This window comes from Rhinoderma darwinii, chromosome 12 (genome assembly GCF_050947455.1).
Source record: "Rhinoderma darwinii isolate aRhiDar2 chromosome 12, aRhiDar2.hap1, whole genome shotgun sequence".
NCBI classification, from domain to species: domain Eukaryota; kingdom Metazoa; phylum Chordata; class Amphibia; order Anura; family Rhinodermatidae; genus Rhinoderma; species Rhinoderma darwinii.
In genome coordinates, this window is record NC_134698.1 from 31,763,950 (window position 1) to 31,781,165 (window position 17,216).

General features: G+C 41.2%; 1 protein-coding gene across 1 annotated transcript in view; it reads right to left on the reverse strand.

Annotated features, from left to right (window-relative positions):
• NDUFAF1 (NADH:ubiquinone oxidoreductase complex assembly factor 1) overlaps positions 1-17,216 on the reverse strand; it is a 54,058-nt gene that overhangs the window by 14,750 nt on the left and 22,092 nt on the right. The window contains exons 2-3 of the mRNA XM_075843281.1: positions 16,346-16,924; positions 15,232-15,417 (exon numbers count right to left, since the gene is read on the reverse strand). Of these exons, the coding sequence (XP_075699396.1) occupies positions 15,232-15,417; positions 16,346-16,852 (693 nt within the window). The 5' untranslated portion in view covers positions 16,853-16,924. The remainder of the gene's footprint in view (positions 1-15,231; positions 15,418-16,345; positions 16,925-17,216) is intronic.

Sequence of the window (17,216 nt, forward strand, 5' to 3'; positions counted from 1 at the left end):
TTGACTCCTCCGGCAGGTCCAGCCTCGCCAAGACCAAGATCACCAAATGCGACCTGAGGTGACAGGTAAAGATATACAATGTAATGTATACCTGACATTTTTCTTCTTATAGACGCTATGGAGCTTTTTCCTCTTCAAAACCACCTAATCTTCCCGGCCGGTATTGAGAGGAACTGGGCCAAATATATTGCACTAGTATGCCTTGCTTGGTAAATTCTCACAAAATGAATTCTACTTTTTCCCATGACTAAAATAGCTTCATTTACTTGGTACTGTAGTGGGTCAGCCAAAGTTCTGGTGGCGCCCCCGCATTAGTCTCGCTGAGCTTACTCAGGGACAGTTTTATCGGGCGCTGGATTTGCTCAGCAAGACGAGAAAGAGATAGAGACACCCGAATGGGGTCACGTGGGGGGCACTTAGCCAAACTCTGCTATTGTTTCATTGTTATGCAGTTACCTGTTAAACGTCTTATTCTTTTCAGCAGCAGCTATATTCTACATACATAAGTACTTTGTTCTTATCTCTATAGCGTAAATATCTTGTATTTTTATGGCTTATACTGTAATTACACATAATGTAAAAGGTTTTAAAAGATCGACAGAGACGAGTGGCTTTCACTAACTATAAGAGGCTTCATGGCGACATTATAATATTACAGGAAACACATTTCTTCACTCTAGCTACCCAAAATACTTTGATAGATCATTCCAGAGAGTCTACTTATCTACCTCAGAGACAAAAAAAAAAAAAAAAAAAAAAAGGAGTGGCCATTCTCTTCAGGAATACACTTCCATATACAGTAACAGACTCCATCATAGACCCGGATAGTAGATACATTATCCTTACAGGCCAACTAGCGGGACAATGCGTTACATTTGCATTGATTTACGCACCTAACTCCTCGGGAGCCACCTTCTTTACCAACTTCTTTAGACCACTGGAGAAATTCTCAGACTTCTATATCATCCTCAGGGGTGACTTTAACATAGTGATGAATGCACAATGGCATAGAAGCAGTCCCAACACCAATGCGCAGTCGGCTCCAAAGTCATTCACGTATAGGATGAAACAATTATCACTTGTAGATTTATGGAGACAGGATCATCCCCTAGATAAGGAATACTCTTTCTACGCCACAGTACATAACAGTTACTCTAGGATAGATTATATCCTAACATCATCTCATCTATCCACTAGACCACATAATACCTCTTACATCGAATGTGCATGGTCAGACCACAATATCCACTCACTACACGTCTGTATTGGCAACGCCACACGCACACCATCATGGAGGCTAAATGATTCCCTACTCCCTACAAGAGTATTTCATCACTAATACCCAACCTGATACATCACCCGCTCAAATATGGCTGGCACATAATGCGGTAATAAGAGGATTATTAATGGCGAAAAGGATCAAAACTTAAAAAAGAGAAAGGTTACAACTTCTTAATACACTGTTATTGACCCAGGCTGGAACGTCAATATATTAATAAACCAACTACTATATTAACCCAGATAGAGGAAACTCGCTGCTCTCTCAGAGCATTAGAGGAGTGTAAGGCTGAAAAAGCACTTAGGAGGGGCAAAGCAAAACTATATGCATATCCCAACAGAGCTACCTCTATGTTCTCAAGAAAACGAAACACTCACATTAGAGGTAAACAGATTTAACAAATACATAACACGGGAACACTAACTACGAATCCGCTTGACATATTAGATACCATGAGTACATTCTGTAATGCTCTATATAGTAAACCCTCCTCTTTGAACACTACCGAGCTACCTGGCTGGCTTTCAACACAATCGCTTCCGTCTCTGACGGCTGAGGCAAGATTACAACTTAACTCTCCGATCACAGCAAATGAGGTCACTGAAAGCATACAAACCCTTGCCTCATCAAAGAGCCCTGGTACTGACGGATACTCCGCTCTATACTACAAAACATTTTCACATATATTAACTCCTCACCTAACTACGTACTTCAATACTCTTATGACAGGCGACATACCACCTCCGTAATTTTCACATGCTAATATATCACTCATTCCAAAACCGGGTAAGGATGAAACACACTGTTTTTCAATCTACGTCCTATACGGGTTCTTAACGTAGACCACAAATTATTTCCGAAAATACTTTCATACGTTCAAATAGACTTGCACCGTATATGACCTCATTAATATCTCCCGATCAAACGGGTTTCATACCAACACGACAGACAGACAACATTAGACTGGCTCACAATATTATTCTCCATGCTACTACTCACAAACGCCAATTACTAATTGTGAGTCTTGATATTCAGAAAGCATTTGATTCTGTTGACTAGAACTACTTATATAGCGCATTTCTCCAATTTGGTATTAGGGGTCCATACCTAACAGTTATCAGAGCGATATATCACTCTCCTCAAGCTTGAGTAAAATTCTTAGGTCAATTCTCTCCCTATTTTCAGATACAAAAGGGGACACGGCAGGGATGCCCGCTATCTCCTCTCTTGTTTGCTCTCGCCATGGAGCCTCTTGCACAACACATTCGCCTAGATCAGGACAATAAGGGATACCGCTTGGATACCCACTAGTTTAAATTTAGCATATATGCAGATGATATGCTTTATTCATTACAACAGCACTTGTCTCTTTACCAAACCTTATGGATACTCTTACCCGTTTTGGATTATACTCGGGATTGGTGGTAAATCTACTTAAAGGGATCCTGTCATCAACATCTTACCTGTTAAACTCACCTGACCCCTCAATGGCCGCAGCTGTCCAGAGTTCATTCCTGTTCTCTTCTTTCCTGAAGTCCTCCTCTGTCAGTAAATATCGTCGTTTAAACTTTTCCCGCCTTTTATGGTAATTATTTTTCCCTCTGGGATGCAGCTTCTTAACCCCGCCCACCGCCACCACCTGTCCGGCCCTGACTGGCTAAGGAGCTGTCAATCAAAAAGAAGGAGGTGGAGTCCACTCTGAGATGCTGGAGGAATGAAAACCTGACTCTTTTCAGATGAAGATTTGACTCTTTTCTGCTCATTTGCATACGGCGTGGGACCACTGAAAAACTGAATACTAAAGCTACAGAGCTTACTTAGAACATATTTATAGCTTTGATGACAATGATTTTTCACCCACTTTCACCAGATATTGCTGGCTTTATAGCTAAAATGCTGGTGACAGGTTCCCTTTAAATCAACTGCTATGCAACTTAATTTTGGATTTCAATGGAAACATTCCCACTTGACATATTTAGGAATTGCCCTTGCTAGAGACTCAAATAATTTATACCTTAGTAACTACCCCAAAAAATTTGCTTCTATCAGGAAACTACTAGAGATACCCAGATACCTTATATCATGGATGGGCAGGCTCATCGCAGTTAGAATGACACTTCTACCCAAGCTGCTGTATTTATTTAGTGCCCTTCCTGTTAAGGTTCCTCTTCATTCTATCTCACATATACAGCGGAAAATAAACAAATTTATATGGGCGAATCGAGAATCAAGAGTTAGTAAATCCACGTTGCATCGATCCACCTTTAGAGGTGGACTTAGCCTTCCAGACCTAAAATTATATTATTATGCCTCACAAATCGCAGCCTGGAACTGTGACCCCCAGCACTGTAAAATGGGTTCTGTTTGAATCTCTTACCACATCTCTATCCTCACTTAGGGCACTGATGTGGTCTCCAGAATTAAAATCTCACACATCGACAAAAAAATGATCAAACGCAAGATCCAGCGTTCTTGGATGAATTGGCTTCTGAACTCCGCTTTTACTTTGACACCAACATTACGGCAGACTCTAATCCTCTTTCAGTTTGGGAAGCCCATAAATGCGTCATGAGAGTTGTTCTCATACGGATTAGCTACACACTCAAAAATGAATGCGCTGCAGTCTTTACAGAGCTAGTGGGAAAAATACACGCCTTGGAACTCTCACATAAAAGGTTATTAGACCCGGGTTCGGGAGCGAAACTGATAAGGCTGCGGGATAAATTACGTACTCTGACACTTTCAGCTGCCAAAGCCTCCCACGCTAAATGCCGTAGACACTACTATGAATTTAGCAACAAGCCGAGTCGCACGTTAGCACGGGCATTATGCAGAGAGCACGCACAAACGTTCCATTCATTACCACACCGGAATGCATGACGGTACACTCTCCGGGACAAATTGTGGAAACGTTTCGTTCCTACGATTTAAAGTTGTACAACCTGCGTGATTATGCGGGCATCCCCCCCCCACCAGTTCCAGACGCGACGACATCAGGTCATACATTCAGTCCTCGGGATTAGGCCAGATTCCGCAGGAGGCGGTAACGGCATTAGATGCCCCGATTTAAGAAGATGAATTTCTTGAGGCCCTCAAAACATCCCCTACGGGTAAGGCTCCAGGCCCTGATGGTCTTTCATTGTCCTATTATAAAAAAACAAAAAACGTACTCCCCATCTCACTAGTCCCTTTTTGGCTGCTTTTAATTCCATTCCTGAGGGCGGAGCGCTGCCTGCAGACACATTAAGAGCTCATATAACTGTGATACCTAAGGAGGATAAGGACTCTTCCCTCTGTAGTAGTTACCATCCCATTTCCCTTAAAGGGGTTGTCCCAAGTTGATAAATGGAGCTATAAAGCTCCCCCATGTAAAAATTAGAAGAATTCTAATTACCTGTCCGTCGTCCAGCGACGTCGTTTTCTTGATATCCTTGATTGAAGTTGCGGTCGGTCCCTCTTTGTATCCTGCTCGTTGCCTAGGTTCTTTAGCGGTGGCCGCGCATGCGTAATGACATCCTCTGCGTCCTGTCATTTACTCATGAACGCGCATCTCGGCGCATGCGCAGGAGATGCAGTGGAAGGCACCCGTCGCGAGAAGTCTGCGCTCCGCTAAAGGTAAGTGTGTGTGTGTGTCTGTGTATATATGGGTGTGTTTGTGTATATGTGTGTTTATGTGTGAGTGTATATATGGGTGTATTTGTGTGTATGTGTATATGTTTGTGTATATTTTTGTGTTTGTGTATATGTGTGTGTGTATATGTTTGTGTGTGTGTGTGTTTTTGTATGTGTGGGTTTTGTGTATGTGTTTGTGTATATATGGGTGTGTTTGTGTACATATGTTTGTGTGTATATGTGTGTGTGTTTTTTTGGTGTGTTTATGTGTGTGTGTTTGTGTGTATATGTGTGTGTATATATGGGTGTGTGTGTGTATATATGGGTGTTTGTGTATATGTTTGTGTGTGTGTTTGTATGTGTATGTTTGTGTATATATGGGTTTGTTTGTGTACATGTGTTTGTGTATGTTTGTGTGTATATGTGTGTTTGTGTATATGTTTGTGTGTGTTTGTGTGTTTGTGTATATGTGGGTGTGTTTGTGCATATGTTTGTGTGTGTATGTTTGTGTTTTTGTATATGTATATGTGTGTGTGTATATATGGGTGCGTTTGTGCATATGTGTATAGGTTTGTGTGTGTATGTTTGTGTGTGTTTTTGTATACGTGTGTTTGTGTATATGTGTGTGTGTTTGTGTATGTTTGGATATGTGTGTTTGTGTATATATGGGTGTGTTTGTGTACATGTGTTTGTGTACATGTGTTTGTGTGTATATGTGTGTGTGTATATGTGTGTGTGTTTGTGTATATATGGGTGTTTGTGCATATGTGTATATGTTTGTGTGTTTTTGTATATATGTGTGTGTGTATGTATATATGGGTGTGTTTGTGTATATATGGGTGTGTTTGTGCATATGTGTATAGGTTTGTGTGTTTTTGTATATGTGTGTGTTTGTGTATGTATATGTGTGTGTGTTTGTGTATATATGTGTGTGTGTTTGTGTATATATGGGTGTTTGTGTACATGTGTTTGTGTATATGTTTGTGTGTATGTTTGTTTATATGTTTGTGTGTATGTGTTTGTGGAATATATGGGTGTGTGTTTATGTATATGTTTGTGTGTGGTTGTTTGTGTGTGTGTAGGTGAGTATAAGTATCGGTATTGTTCACATTGATAACTTTTTTTTTATGTTGTTGCAGATTTTGATGTACCAATTGGACTACATCTTCGATTCGTTGGACTACTGCGTAGATCTACGTTTTTTGAAAATTTTAATAAAATGGTTAACGAGGGTTTTGTTGGGGATTTCTTATTTCAATTAAAAAAAATTGTCTGTGTTTTTTTTTCAAACTTTATTAGTGCCTAGATAATGGTAGTTGGCTGATTGACAGCGTCCATTATTAAGGCGGTACTTAGTGTTAGCCGGTGCAGAGGCTAGCACTAACCACCCATTATTACCCCGGTACCCACCACCACCAGGGGTGCCGGGAAGAGCTTGGTACGAACCAGTACCCGACCATCTGTTGTGATGGTCGGGCACTGGGGCGGCCGTAGGCTGGTATTATGAGGCTGGGAAGGGCCAAAAACAGTGGACCTTCCCACCCTTGTAATGCTAGGCTGCTGCTGCTGTGTTGTATCGGGCTGGTTATAAAAATGTGGGGGACCCCCACGTCGTTTTTTTTTTAAATTTAACAATAGACGTTGGGTCCCCCACATTTTTAATAACCAGCCATATACAAGGCCGCAGCAGGCTGGCATTACACGGGTGGGAAGGGCCACTGGTTTAGTACATTCCCAGGCTAATAACACTGTGTTGTTTGTGGCTGGTTATGATAAATTGGGTGGAACCCCATGTCTTTTAAAAAAAATAATAAATAAATAATAAAAAAAATGACGTGGGGTCCCCCCCCATTTTTATAACCAGCCAGATACAACACAGCAGCAGCAGCCTAGCATTACAAGGGTGGGAAGGTCCACTGTTTTTGGCCCTTCCCAGCCTCATAGTACCAGCCTGCGGCCGCCCCAGAGCCCGACCATCACAACAGATGGTCGGGTACTGGATCGTACCCAGCTCTTCCCGGCACCCCTGGTGGTGGTAGGTACCGGGGTAATAATGGTGTTTAGTGTTAGCCTCTGTACCGGCTAACACTAAGCCTCCCCTTAGTAATGGACCTTGTCACTCAGACAGCGGCCATTACTAAAGTGATAGTAATAAAACTTGAAAAGAAAAAGACAAAGATATAGATAAAATATTTTATTGAAATAAAGCACCCAACACAACCCTCATTAACCATTTTATTGTTAAAAAAAAAAAGCGTCATCTAAGTAGTCCTCGAAACCGACGTAGTCCAAACACCAAACCTGTAAAAAAACAAAAATATAAAAAAAAAAAAATGAAATAAAACATGTCGTAGGCTTAGTTTCACTTTCATGTGTGATACTGACTGTTATACCATGTATAGAAGCCTGCGGCAAAGTTGGCTTAGATACAGGGCGCCAGCAGACCGTATCATACATGGCCATACAGACATTTATACAAACAAACATACATACATACATACATGCACATATACACATACAAACATGACAACATACATGCAAGCAAGCAAACATACATGCAAGCAAACATACATGCAAGCAAACATACATACATGCAAGCAAACATACATACATACAAGCAAACATACATACATACAAGCAAACATACATACATACAAGCAAACATACATACATACATGCACATATACACATACATGCACATATACACATACATGCACATATACACATACATACATGCAAACATACATACATGCAAACATACATACATGCAAACATACATACATGCAAACATACATACATGCAAACATACATACATGCAAACATACATACATGCAAACATACATACATGCAAACATACATACATGCAAACATACATACATGCAAACATACATACATGCAAACATATACATACATGCAAACATACATACAAGCAAACATACAAGCAAACATACATGCAAACATACATACAAGCAAACATACATACATACATGAAAACATACATACATGAAAACATACATACAAACATGAAAACATACATACATGCAAACATACATACAAACATACACATACACACATACATGCACATATACACATACAAACATGACAACATACATACAAGCAAACATACATACATACAAGCAAACATACATACATACAAACAAACATACATGCAAACATGCATACAAACAAACATACAAACAAACATACATACAAACAAACAAACATGCATACATGCAAACATACATACATGCAAACATACATACATGCAAACATACATGCACATATACACATACAAACATGACAACATACATACATGAAAACACAAACATGAAAACATACAAACATACATGAAAACATACATACATGCAAACATACATACATGCAAACATACATACATGCAAACATACATGCACATATACACATACAAACATGACAACATACATACATGAAAACACAAACATGAAAACATACAAACATACATACATGAAAACATACATACATGCAAACATACATACATGCAAACATACATGCACATATACACATACAAACATGACAACATACATACAAGCAAACATACATGCAAACATACATACATACATGCAAACATATACATGCAAACATACATACATGAAAACATACATGCACATATACACATACATGCACATATACACATACAAACATGACAACATACATACAAGAATACATACATACATGCAAACATACATGCACATATACACATACATGACAACATACATACAAAAATAAACTCACCTAAGACGTTCCCACGAAGAGCTTAACGGTCCCGTCACTTTTCTTCTCCCATTCACAATAACAGAGCGGTGGGCGCAGATGGCGTAATCACGTGTGCCTGATATGATTACGTCATCTGCGCCACAACGCATTGTTACTATGAATGGGAGCGGCGCCAAGAGGAAGGAAGATGGCAAGTGACGGGACCGTTCAGAGCGCCGTGGGAACGTCTTAGGTGATTATTTTATTTTATATATTTTTAGTTGTTCGCCGGGTGCTGATGCAGCACCGATGCGGCGGGTACAAAAATGTAGTGACAGGGTGGGGGAGGGAAAAGTGGCTTGCCGAAACGGGGTGAATGTAGTGTAGTGTAGTGTAGTGTACAGTACATTCACGGTAAGTTCGTCTCAATCGGGCTTACCATGCCCGCTTGAGACGAGCATTCTCCCGATGTTGCTAGAACTACAGTATCTAGCAACATCGGGAGCGCGCACACTGCAGAGCAGAGCGGCTTGATTGACATCAAGCCGCTCACGCCCCTTTTTAGAAAAGATAACCAGCACTAGCTGAATTATCAAGTGTAAAAAAAAGGCACTTAGGAAATGAATTTTTATATTTTTTTAACACCAAATGTTTTAAAATTCATTTCCTGCTTAGAATGTATAAAAAAAAAAAAATTTGAGTCAACTTGGGACAACCCCTTTAATTTAGATTTAAAACTTTTCTCAAAGATATTAGTCACGACTCACGCCATTCCTATCTAAAATAATTAATGGGGACCAGACGGGCTTTCTTCCTTCGAGAGAGACCAGGGATAATAGCATCCGGGCGGCCAACCTCATTGAACATATTACCGCCTCCTCTGTACCAGCTTTTTTGCTCTCTACTGATGCCGAAAAAGCATTCGACCGGATTAACTGGTCGTTTCTCCAGGAGACTATCTTATATAGGTCTGGGCCAGGGTATGCTCAGTTGGCTTTTGAGTTTGTACTCCTCCCCTTCGGCATCGGTGAAGGTCAACGGCCATAATTCCTCCTCCTTTCCCACTTTTAACGGAACCCGCCAGGGCTGCCCGCTATCACCTCTGATTTTCACGTTGTGTTTAGAACACTTCCTATGTCATATCCACGATAATCCGGATGTTGCGGGTGTACAGGTTGGGGATACGACCCACAAAGTCACGGCATACGCGGATGACTTACTATTTTTGCTCTCAGTGCCTAACCTAATGGCTGAATATCAGTAGTTTGCATCAAAGTCCAATTTTAAAATAAACTTTCAAAAGTCAGAAGCTCTCAAGGTCTCCGTCCCATCCCAATTGGTGGCAGCCTTGGCAGATTCCTTCCCTTTCAAGTGGGCTGCTAGCTCCATTAAATACCTTGGCATACGTCTCGCGAATCGGCCCTCCCACCTCTATGCATGTAACTATCCCCATATATTGCGTACACTTAAGGGAGACCTTGAGAGATTGTCTAAAGGGACCTTCACTTGGTTTGGTTGTTGTGCCATATTCAAGATGAATGTGCTGCCCAGTATGTTGTACTTCTTTCAGGCCCTCCCTATCAACATACCACGTCTTTTCTTTACCTCCGTCTCTTCTTTAATGCTCAAGTTTATCTGGTCGAACAAGCTACCGCGCATTGCTCGCACGACTCTGACACGCACGAGGTTTGATGGAGGTTTGGGCTTGCCTGATATCCGCCACTCCTACCACATTTAGCACGCATCGTGGATTGGTGTCGGCATGGCAATTCCAAACCATGGGTCAAGTTGGAACAATCCTTTTGATCTTTTCCTATTGCTGCGGCCCCATGTTTGTTAGATCAGATCCCACCATCTGCGAGATCTCATTCCCTTATCGGTCCTACTCTTCGACTTACGACACTTGTATTCAAGAATTTCTTGATCTCACCTTCCCACGTCCCCGTTGTACCCCATATTGGACAATCCCTCCTTTCAGCCGGGTTGCGAGCCTGGTCCTTTCTCTCACAAATGCCTCGCTAGCGAGACTCAGGCCCATCATTACATCATTAACGACAGCTGGAAGACGTCATCTCAACTAACCAATAGTGCGGACCCGGGCCACCTCCCGTTCTGGCAGGCTTCCCAATTAGGTCACTTTCTTTTATCTCTCTCCCGGGCAACTGAATTTTCCCGTTCGTTAACAGCCTTTGAAACTATATGCACAATATCCGGTCATCATCGCCACACCCTTTCGGTAACGTATAGTTTGTTAAATTCCCCAATGGCAGACTCGCATCCACCTTATTTGGCTAAATAAGCGACTGATCTTGACATAACTATTACAGCGGATGTACGTACTCAGTTGTATACCATGACTCATCAATCTTCTATACCTAGTAGAATTCAGGAAGCAAGATTTAAAGAGGCTCTGTCACCAGATTTTGCAACCCCTATCCGCTATTGCAGCAGATAGGCGCTGCAATGTAGATTACAGTAACGTTTTTATTTTTAAAAAACTAGCATTTTTGGCCAAGTTATGACCATTTTTGTATTTATGCAAATGAGGCTTGCAAAAGTCCAACTGGGCGTGTTTAAAGTAAAAGTCCAACTGGGCGTGTATTATGTGTGTTACATCTGGGCGTTTACTTCTTTTACTAGCTGGGCGTTCTGACGAGAAGTATCATCCACTTCTCTTCAGAACGCCCAGCTTCTGGCAGTGCAGACACACAGCTTGTTCTCGAGAGATCACGCTGTGACGTCACTCACTTCCTGCCCCAGGTACTGCATCGTGTCGGCCACATCGGCACGAGAGGCTACAGTTGATTCTGCAGCAACATCAGTGTTTGCAGGTAAGTAGCTACATCGACTTACCTGCAAACGCCGATGCTGCTGCAGAATCAACTGTAGCCTCTGGTGCCGATGTGTCCTCGCTCGTCCGACACGATGCAGGACCTGGGGAAGTGACGTCACAGCGTGATCTCTCGAGAACACGCTGTGTCTGCACTGCCAGAAGCTGGGCGTTTTGAAGAGAAGTGGATGATACTTCTCGTCAGAACGCCCAGCTAGTAAAAGAAGTAAACACGCCCAGATGTAACACACATAATACACGCCCAGTTGGACTTTTACTTTAAACACGCCCAGTTGGACTTTTGCAAGCCTCATTTGCATAAATACAAAAATGGTCATAACTTGGCCAAAAATGCTCGTTTTTTAAAAATAAAAACGTTACTGTAATCTACATTGCAACGCCTATCTGCTGCAATAGCAGATAGGGGTTGCAAAATCTGGTGACAGAGCCTCTTTAAGATCCTGACGAGATGGTACAGGGTACCCTCAAGACTTCACAAATTTTACCCTGGGGTGTCCCCCATGTGTTGGAGGTGTGGTGTGGGGTGGGTGAACTTTTGCATACCTATTGGGACTGTCAGCGATTAACTGCCTTCTGGGATAAGGTTTGGGGTGTAGCCTCTAGGTTCACTGACTATACACTGCCCAGATGCCCGGAGCTTCTTCCTGCTTCATCTGTGTGACATCCCGATCTTCACATACAAGAAGTCAATAGTGCGACATCTGATCAATACGGCTCGTGCTTGCATTCCGGCTATGTGGAAACAGGTCGAGCCACGCACAATGCGCCTTTGGTTTCAGAAGATCCAAGAAGTGAAACGTATGGGGGAGCTTACGGCTTCCTTACGGGACAATCATGATAAGTTTATGCGCTGTTGGTTAACCTGGGTAAGCTTTGAGAATTCTTCGGAGTATATCGCTATGTTGTCCTAATAGTCTGTAGCTATGTATACTTATATTTCTTATGAGACGTTCGCTTATGGGATGGCCGCTGAGGATACATCCCCCTTATACCCCTCTTCTTTCTCCCTCATCCCTTCCCCTTTCTGGTTCTTTCCTTCCCCTCATATTCTTCTTCACGGTCTTATCTTTCTAACCTTCCTTATGGGTGATCTCTGTTATATCAGCTTAGTTGCACTTTTAGGCTGCTAGGGGTCACCATTGGTCCTGCCTTCTTTGGTTTTGTGTTTTGTTCTTTTCTGTGCTCACATGTTACAATTGTATATCATCGAGTCGGGATATGTTGTGTTTCTGACGCAAACTTGTGATAAATAAAAACAGAATTTATAAAAAAAATTTTTAGCAAACACTCCCTAACACTCTGTCTACTTTGCCGGGATAAGTTTAAACTAATATCACATCCATCGTCTTTACAACCTTTATTACTTAATCCTGATTTCACACCGGGATTGTACCCAGAGGACTTTCAGTGGTGGACCTCATCAGGTTTCAGTTCCTTAATTAAATTATGCAAAGATGGTAAACCCCTCCCCTTTGAGACTCTACATCAGGACCTTCAAATCCCTCTCCGGGAACATTTTAGATACCTACAAATACACCACCTTCTTTCTGAATTTGCCTTTCTACCCCATGACCCCAGTCTAACTTTTTATGAAGCTACCTGTCGAGGCTCACCTAGGGAAAAGGGGCCAATTTCAGTCTTGTACTCACAACTTAGAATTGCAACATACAATGGTCCTACTACATATATGCTAGCTTGAGAAAGAGAACTAGGGACTTTACCTGAATCGAGCTCGTGGCAACAGATATATGATAGAACCGCTACATTCTCCCTATCGAACAACATTAAGGAATCCTCGTATAAAATCTTAACAAGTTGGTACCTTACTCGATAGAATAGCCAAATTGTTCCCAGGTAGTTCTGATACTTGTTTTAGAAACTGTGGAGAGAGGAGAACTATTGCCCGCATATGGTGGTCCTGTCCAGTAATACAGGCCCACTGGAAAATAATAGAATGCCTTATTAACTCTAAATTACATTTACAAATCAAGTTATCCCCTTGGTCAGCGTTGCTGAACGCAGACATTCCTGATATACCTAAACAAAGTAGAAAATTAATATCACATATTCTATAAGCAGCAAAATGGACAGTAGCAATAAGCTGGAAATCCCTAACTATTCAGTTTTAAATAAAAGAGATACAACAATTTGAGAAAATAGTCAGTATTCTCGAAAACAGACATCCAAAATGTGAAGCCCAGTGGATTGTTTGGTGATCGTAAAAATGGCTTAGAGACTTTTGTTTGATTATGTGAATCACTTATACATGAAAGAACCAAAACCTTTGCTAAAGATAGCTGCACCAATTTTTGATTGTTTTCATTTTAAGTTTTATTCTGTCTTACTAACTTCTAATAACTCGCACATGATATTCGAACATCACCTAGAGATAACCATTTACTGAGTTTTAATACATAATAATCTAGGAAGAGATTACGTGTTTTTCACTAACACCATACTTGTACATATGGTTATATAATAAACAACAAAAAACAAATGTATTTTTGTATTCAAACTACATATGTTTAAGTATCAATCTATCTCACAATGTTTCCTACTGAAAATACTATCGTAGCTCTGCGAAGCTATAAAAGCTCCCGACTTGTGGGAATGTCTACTGATTTATCATGTCTTTTTTGTCAAATAAAGAGTTTTAAAAAAAAAAAAAAGAACTACATGTCGATCAGTGGTTGGCACAAAAGAAGGAACCTCCTACAAAAGTCATCTGCAATGCCTCTTCTGAAGGAAGTTCAGCTAATGCCCCCTTAACATCTTGTTTGGAGGCCTCTGTTGGAGGTATATATATAGGCATACAGTGGAGTATGCCGCTAGACAGCCCCCTCCCCTTCTCCTGGCACAATGTAGGGATTCCAGCCATGGAGACGCTCCTGACATCACTGTCCATATATATGCAGTGACGTCAGGAGCTTCCCTGGGGCTGGAGTCCCCCAGTCAGATCATTAGGAGACCGTGTCTCCTCACAATCTCCTCAACACACAGGCGGCGGCCAGTCAGGAAGACCAAAAGATGCTGGAGAAAGGGAGTTGGAAAAGTTGAGACACCCAATATACACAAACTGCCTCAATACACTTTCACTCTGTATACCCCAGTCCTGTCACACTGTATAGCCATTTACTGTACCAAAACCCCTTGTTCTGTCGCCCTGTATACCACTCATCCCAATACCCAGTCCTGTTGCTCACTGAGGTGGTGGAGAGAGCAGGGGGTGGATCTATCAGGGTCCCGGAGAAGCTACTTTATCCCCAGCCCTGGGTGGAGCTTCCCCACGCATACATTAGACTTACAGGTGTTGTACTTGTGTTTGTACCGGTGTTTGCTATGAGGTCTTAATAAAATTACCTTTAAAAAAAACAAAAAAACAACGTAAACATATGATGTACTCCATTCAATAGAATACGTCACCCATAGAATGCCATGTTAAAAAAACAACTTATGCCAGGTGGTATACAATTTTTTTTGCTGGATCTCGTGATGTTGAATAGTGTAGTCTACTACAAATGCTGACTAAAAAAAACATATACTGACATATACCAGCCAGACAGAGACCAAAAGAACAGTCTCTCTTAGTCCACTGTCGGGCTAATGGTGCGCTAATAAACATGTTTCTCATATATGTCGGGAGCTTTGCCAATGTACACGTTAAACGTAGTAAAGAAACATGATTTGAAGCTGGTGGAGCAGCCGATAAAATTGTAAACAATGGCATTTTACACTGGATCCTTTGTTGAATTAGTACCTTAACATCCTGCCAGTATGGGCCACCGCGAGTGTAAAGAAAATAATTGTATAAATCATCCCACTGTGCAGAAAAATACATCTCAGACTGGATGTTCACCATCCAAGGTCGTCCGTCTCCCCGAACCCTCAAATGAAGTGTATTAAATTTGGACCAATCATAAGACAACTTGCGATTGAAGGATCCCTGTAATAAAGAAAGAAACAGATCTCCTATGAAGTAAAGGAAGGAGAACATATCAAGCAGGCAAAGCTCAGCACTGGGAAAGTAGGACAGAAAAGTTATACAATACACATTTTCCTTGTCATATTTCTTATAAATAACTAAATTAACTTTTTAGGTCTATTCAGTGACATTTCTGAAGATAGCTGAACATAACAGTTGATACAGAACGAAGAGGCACTACTGAAATTTCTGGGTGCTTCCAAACAAGGGATCGACCAGTGCCAAAAAGGGTTAAAGTGCTATACGAAAAGCTGTGGTTTCTTTGCTCCTTTAGATATTATATTCTGACATGTTAAATGGTAATTATAGGATAGAATTCCACTTTAACCCCTTCCCTACACAGCCAGTTTTAGTTTTTTCATTTTTAGATCGCCACATTCCTTGGAATTCACTAGAATTAGCCATGAATAAGTACACAGATCGTGTTCAAAACGCGTAGGCTCTCTTTTGCCATTTAGACCACCTTGTAGTGCGTTCCTTCTCCAGTGTTCGTCATTTGATGTCTATCTTTCAATAAAGCAGGAAATTTAGTTTTCCTTTTACTACTACACTTCGCTAGATCCTTCCTTTTTTCCCTACTCTATACTCCCTCCTGCTCCCGCTATGACGTACATGAACACCACGGTGCGGTAAAGGGGTTAAAGACATCTCAAAGAGACCACCTCTGTCCGTATGTCCTATTCAGGACCCCTCCCTATGAACCAGAACAGAGAGCAGCTAACAAATAGGGGCTTTCGCTGTGGAAGACTTGAGACATCCATTGGAATGGCCGGCATGAAATACATTTTCCCTGAAGTAGCCACTCCATAGTACATTTAGAGCAACCGGGGCAACTCCAGCTGTTCCTGAACCCCCAAATACACAGATTCACTATTATTATTGCACAAACCTTTGGCGCCTTTGATCTCAAGGTACAATATCCACTGAATTTTGTTTCTCCATCGCCAGGCACTTCATTATTTAGTACTCCATAAAAGAGAACCGTCTGGTTGTTGTTGCCAAGTTTCAGCAAGGCCTGGCTTTTACCACCTATCTCCACATCTGATGACACCACCCAATTCTTAAAATCTTCTGGGCTTCTGAACTCCCACACCACACTTGTCTGTTCCAAGAGATCTTGCCTTAATGTTTTGCCACCTGGACCTCTAAGGTGATCCGCTGCTTCTTTCATCATAAGACCTAAGTGTTTCTTGAGACTTGTAACTCCATTTCTGATACTAAAATCTGTTTTCTTCCAAAAAGGTGTAGTATCTGGAGGAAGACCAGGTCTTCTGTAACTACTGCTGAGTAAGATCGGATAATGAAAGATAGGATAGAAGGCAGGACAAAGTCTTATAGTCCACTGATAGGACTTGCATAGGTTGAGTCCTCTGTTTATTTTAAGTGTTAAAGCCATTGTGTCACGATGTACTGCTCAGTATAACCATCACTTGGCTCCTATATGTCCACTCAATCCAGATGCATTTTCCTGCTCAAAGAGTAAGTAGAAAGTAAATGGGATGTATAAGAATTATAAGACTCATAACGGACAACCCCTATTAATGGATGTAAAGGGAAGTGTTTTATGTGTGTGTGTGTGTGTGTGTGTGTGTGTGTGTGTGTGTGTGTATGTATATATATATATATATATATATATATACACACACACACACACACACACACACACACACATACATATACACACACACACCCACGTCCTTTTTAATTAATCAGACTATAAAAAGTTAAATTTATTTTAGTAATTCAATTCAAAAAGTGAA